This window comes from Centroberyx gerrardi, chromosome 15, assembly GCF_048128805.1.
Source record: "Centroberyx gerrardi isolate f3 chromosome 15, fCenGer3.hap1.cur.20231027, whole genome shotgun sequence".
Taxonomy (NCBI): Eukaryota; Metazoa; Chordata; class Actinopteri; order Beryciformes; family Berycidae; genus Centroberyx; species Centroberyx gerrardi.
Window position 1 is genome coordinate 30,599,979 of NC_136011.1, and position 5,000 is coordinate 30,604,978.

The following is a 5,000-nucleotide window of genomic DNA, read 5'->3' on the forward strand; positions in this document are numbered from 1 at the left end:
TTAGTCCTCTAGTTAGTCCCTCAGAGTTAGTTCCTCAGAGTTAGTCCTCCAGAGTTAGTCCTCCAGAGTTAGTCCTCTAGTTAGTCCCTCAGAGTTAGTCCCTCAGAGTTAGTCCCTCAGAGTTAGTCCTCTAGTTAGTCCCCCAGAGTTAGTCCTCTAGTTAGTCCTCCAGAGTTAGTTCCTCAGAGTTAGTCCTCCAGAGTTAGTCCTCTAGTTAGTCCTCCAGAGTTAGTCCTCTAGTTAGTCCCTCAGTTAGTCCCTCAGAGTTAGTCCCTCAGAGTTAGCCCTCAGAGTTAGTCCTTCAGAGTTAGTCCTCTAGTTAGTCCCCCAGAGTTAGTCCTCTAGTTAGTCCCCCAGAGTTAGTCCTCTAGTTAGTCCTCCAGAGTTAGTCCTCTAGTTAGTCCCTCAGAGTTAGTCCCTCAGAGTTAGTTCCTCAGAGTTAGTCCTCCAGAGTTAGTCCTCTAGTTAGGTCTCCAGAGTTAGTTCCTCAGAGTTAGTCCTCCAGAGTTAGTCCTCTAGTTAGTCCTCCAGAGTTAGTCCTCTAGTTAGTCCCTCAGAGTTAGTCCCTCAGAGTTAGCCCTCAGAGTTAGTCCCTCAGAGTTAGTCCTCCAGTTAGTCCCTCAGAGTTAGTCCTCTAGTTAGTCCCCCAGAGTTAGTCCTCTAGTTAGTCCCCCAGAGTTAGTCCTCTAGTTAGTCCCTCAGAGTTAGTCCTCCAGAGTTAGTCCTCTAGTTAGTCCCTCAGAGTTAGTCCCTCAGAGTTAGTCCTCCGGTTAGACCCTCAGAGTTAGTCCATCAGAGTTAGCCCTCAGAGTTAGTCCTCCAGTTAGTCCCTCAGAGTTAGTCCCTCAGAGTTAGTCCTCCAGTTAGTACCTTAGAGATAGTCCCTCAGAGTTAGTCCTCCAGTTAGATCCTCATAGTCCTCCAGTTAGACCCTCAGAGTTAGTCCAGTTAGTACCTCAGAGATAGTCCCTCAGAGTTAGTCCTCCAGTTAGACCCTCATAGTCCTCCAGTTAGACCCTCAGAGTTAGTCCCTCAGAGTTAGTCCTCCAGTTAGTCCCTCAGAGTTAGTCCTCCAGTTAGACCCTCAGAGTTAGTCCCTCAGAGTTAGTCCTCCAGTTAGTCCCTCAGAGTTAGTCCTCCAGTTAGACCCTCAGAGTTAGTCCCTCAGAGTTAGTCCTCCAGTTAGTCCCTCAGAGTTAGTCCTCCAGTTAGTCCCTCAGAGTTAGTCCCTCAGAGTAAGTCCTCCAGTTAGTCCCTCAGAGTTAGTCCTCGAGTTAGTCCCTCAGAGTTAGTCCTCCAGTTAGTCCCTCAGAGTTAGTCCTCCAGTTAGTCCCTCAGTTAGTCCCTCAGAGTTAGTCCTCCAGTTAGTCCCTCAGAGTTAGTCCCCCAGAGTTAGCTCTCCAGTTAGTCCCTCAGAGTTAGTCCTCCAGTTAGACCCTCAGAGTTAGTCCCTCAGAGTTTGTCCCTCAGAGTTAGTCCTCCAGTTAGTCTCTCAGAGTTAGTCCCTCAGAGTTAGTCCTCCAGTCAGACCCTCAGAGTTAGTCCCTCAGAGTTAGTCCTCCAGTTAGTCCCTCAGAGTTAGTCCCTCACAGTTAGTCCCTCAGAGTTAGTCATCCAGTTAGTCCCTCAGACGTAGTCCCTCACAGTTAGTCCCTCAGAGTTAGTCCTCCAGTTAGTCCCTCACAGTTAGTCCCTCACAGTTAGTCCCTCAGAGTTAGTCCTGTTTCATATTCACACAGGTAGTCACAGTCCCACTGGCAGCTGCCCAGTACAGCCAGTCCTCCAGCTGGCTGCTGGGTGGCTGCCTTGCTCAAAGGCTCGTCAGCAGTATGGTGACTGTAGTTTGTCCCTCCAGGACCCCGTAGCCCAGCTGCCAGCTGACATGGTTGCCCGCGGTTACAGCATCTTCTCCATCATCCTGAAGTACGCTGTGGACCTGCTGACCTGGGAGCAGGAGGACCAGCTGCCTGCTGGGCTGGAGCCGCCGTACGCGCACACACACACACACACACACACACACACACACACACACATCATTATTACATACAGCGAATAGATACATACACTTCTATACTGCATGTCCTAACATCCAGTTTCCATACTAACATCCATCTGTCTGTCTGTCTGTCTGCCTGTCTGCCTGTCTGCCTGTTTGACTGCCTGTCTGTCTGTCTGCCTGTCTGTCTGCCTGTCTGCCTGTCTGTCTGCCTGTCTGTCTGACTGTCTGTCTGTCTGCCTGTCTGTCTGTCTGTCTGTCTGTCTGTCTGACTGTGTGTCTGTCTGCCTGTCTGTCTGACTGTCTGTCTGTCTGTCTGTCTGTCTGTCTGCCTGTCTGCCTGTCTGTCTGCCTGTCTGCCTGTCTGACTGTCTGTCTGTCTGCCTGCCTGCCTGTCTGACTGTCTGTCTGTCTGCCTGTCTGTCTGACTGTCTGTCTGCCTGTCTGTCTGTCTGTCTGCCTGTCTCTCTGTCTGTCTGTCTGTCTGTCTCTCTGTCTGTCTGCCTGCCTGTCTGTCTGTCTGCCTGTCTGTCTGACTGTCTGCCTGTCTGTCTGTCTGACTGCCTGTCTGCCTGTCTGTCTGTCTGCCTGTCTGTCTGTCTGTCTGTCTGTCTGTCTGCCTGTCTGCCTGTCTGACTGTCTGTCTGTCTGCCTGCCTGCCTGTCTGACTGTCTGTCTGTCTGCCTGTCTGTCTGCCTGTCTGTCTGCCTGTCTGCCTGTCTGACTGTCTGTCTGTCTGACTGCCTGACTGCCTGTCTGCCTGTCTGTCTGTCTGACTGCCTGACTGCCTGTCTGTCTGTCTGTCTGTCTGTCTGTCTGCAGGGACAAAGGAGATACCTACTACTGCATGTTGTTTAATGATGAAGTCCACACCTATGAGCAGGTGATCTACACTCTGCAGAAAGCCGTCAACTGCAGCCAGAAAGAGGCAGTGAGCTTCGCCACCACCGTGGACAGAGACGTCAGTATTATCTATACTATATTACTATTATTATTATTATTATTATTATTATGTATTACCTACTAACATTACTGTTTGATTACGCTGCTATAGGAGGGACAGAGACATCAGTATTGTAGATGTTACGGTTTATGTGGAAACACGGTTAGTAACAGATTTACCGGTCAAGTTGTACATTTCCCAACGTTGTGGTACGTGTGCTCATGTACCGGTCAGTTAGTATATCTACAGACACCAAGGCAAATCTGCAAACAAGCTGGTAAATGTCAGTCGTTTTCACATGAACTGGGCTCTTTGGACACATGCACCGCTGCATGTGTCCGTGTACCACACTGTCAGTTAATATACAAACTGACCGGTGTATGTATACACTGACCGTTTTCCACATAAACCGTCCAACAGTACATTTGTAGTCTGTCTGTAGTCTGTCTGTAGTCTGTCTGTAGTCTGTCTGTAGTCTGTCTGGACAACAGTAGGTAATATATAATGCAAGTCCAAAAACAAACCAGGCTGAACTTTCTTAACAAAAGGTTTTACCTGCAAGCGTCCGGCTGCGTCTCCCTTCTGTCTGTCTGTGAATAATTGACGCTGAGGGAAACCGCACACCGCTCTGATGAACCTGTTCTCCGTTTGGGAAGAAATTTACAGCAGCCTGCATACATTCCCGCTTGAAGGTGATTGGCTTTCGCTTTATTGCGTCGGGACAATTTCTGAGCGGCGCCTGGATCCGAGCGTCACCTGGTTCTGTTCTGCCGGAGCGTCTTCTCCTGCTCTGACCCAGCAGGGATCCGGTCTGGATCCGGGTCACGGATCTTCTCCTCTGGTCTGAACAGCCGCAGTCTGGTCGCTCTGTCCTGCCACACAGGAAGTGATGCGTGTTATGTTTCCGTTTGTTTGGAATCAACAGAAGAAGAAGAACTGGGTCGTTAGCATGAGCGGCGAGAGCCACCGTGACTGACTCAGACTGCTCCGCCCACACTGTTTGATTGACAGCTGATCTGTGGGAAGAGCAGAGAGAAACACCACAGTGAGGCTGAGGGAAAAAACTAAATAAGAAGCTCCATGATTCCCAGTCTAATGTGAATGGGGATGTGAACATATCATTGTAATGTAATGTGTTATAATGTAATGTCATCATCATCATCATCATACTATAAAGCAGGGAATCTCCCTCTGTCTGTCCGTCGCATATCTGTTCGTCCGATCCACTTCACACTGCGGGTGTGTCGCCGGGACCCGAGGACCTGCGGCGTCGGGTTCGGTGCAATTTGGACCCGCGACACGTTCGATATTAATAAACTTTGAATAAACAAGCGGACAGCGCTCTGCAGCAGCGGGGCGAACGGGCTGCACTAGTGTGTTATAATGTAATGTAACGTGTTGTGTTGTAACGTGTTGTAATGTAACGTGTTGTAATGTAACGTGTTGTAATGTAAGGTGTTGTGTTGTAACGTGTTGTAATGTAACGTGTTGTAATGTAACGTGTTGTAATGTAAGGTGTTGTGTTGTAACGTGTTGTAATGTAACGTGTTGTAATGTAACGTGTTGTAATGTAAGGTGTTGTGTTGTAACGTGTTGTAATGTAACGTGTTGTAATGTAACGTGTTGTAATGTAAGGTGTTGTGTTGTAACGTGTTGTGTTGTAACGTGTTGTAACGTGTTGTAACGTGTTGTAACGTGTTGAAACGTGTTGTAACGTGTTGTAACGTGTTGCAGGGCAGGAAGTCGGTGCGGTTCGGGGACTTCCAGTTCTGTGAACAGGCCAAGTCTGTCATCGTGGTGAGTTCACCTGCAACCTGCTCACACTGTTTTCAATTCCTTTACTTTTATTTTTATTTTTAAATTCAGGACGTCTTTATTGTTTATGTTATGTTTTATCTTATCTCTAAAGCTTTTTACATCATTTTGTATGTGAAGTCTTATTTTGGACGTTAGGGGTTGAGAAGAGTTTGTTTTAGTTTAGTTTTGGGAATAAATGGAAATCTGTGGAAAGTCAGAAGAAATAAAACTGTGTGTGTCTCTGTGTGTCTCTCTGTGTGTGTG

At 48.1% G+C, this 5,000-nt stretch overlaps 1 protein-coding gene across 1 annotated transcript in view; it reads left to right on the forward strand.

Annotated features, from left to right (window-relative positions):
* Positions 1–5,000, forward strand: part of ubr2 (ubiquitin protein ligase E3 component n-recognin 2) — a 55,839-nt gene that overhangs the window by 8,440 nt on the left and 42,399 nt on the right. The window contains exons 5-7 of the mRNA XM_078288659.1: positions 1,856–1,986; positions 2,819–2,957; positions 4,674–4,736. Coding sequence (XP_078144785.1) covers positions 1,856–1,986; positions 2,819–2,957; positions 4,674–4,736 — 333 coding nt within the window. The remainder of the gene's footprint in view (positions 1–1,855; positions 1,987–2,818; positions 2,958–4,673; positions 4,737–5,000) is intronic.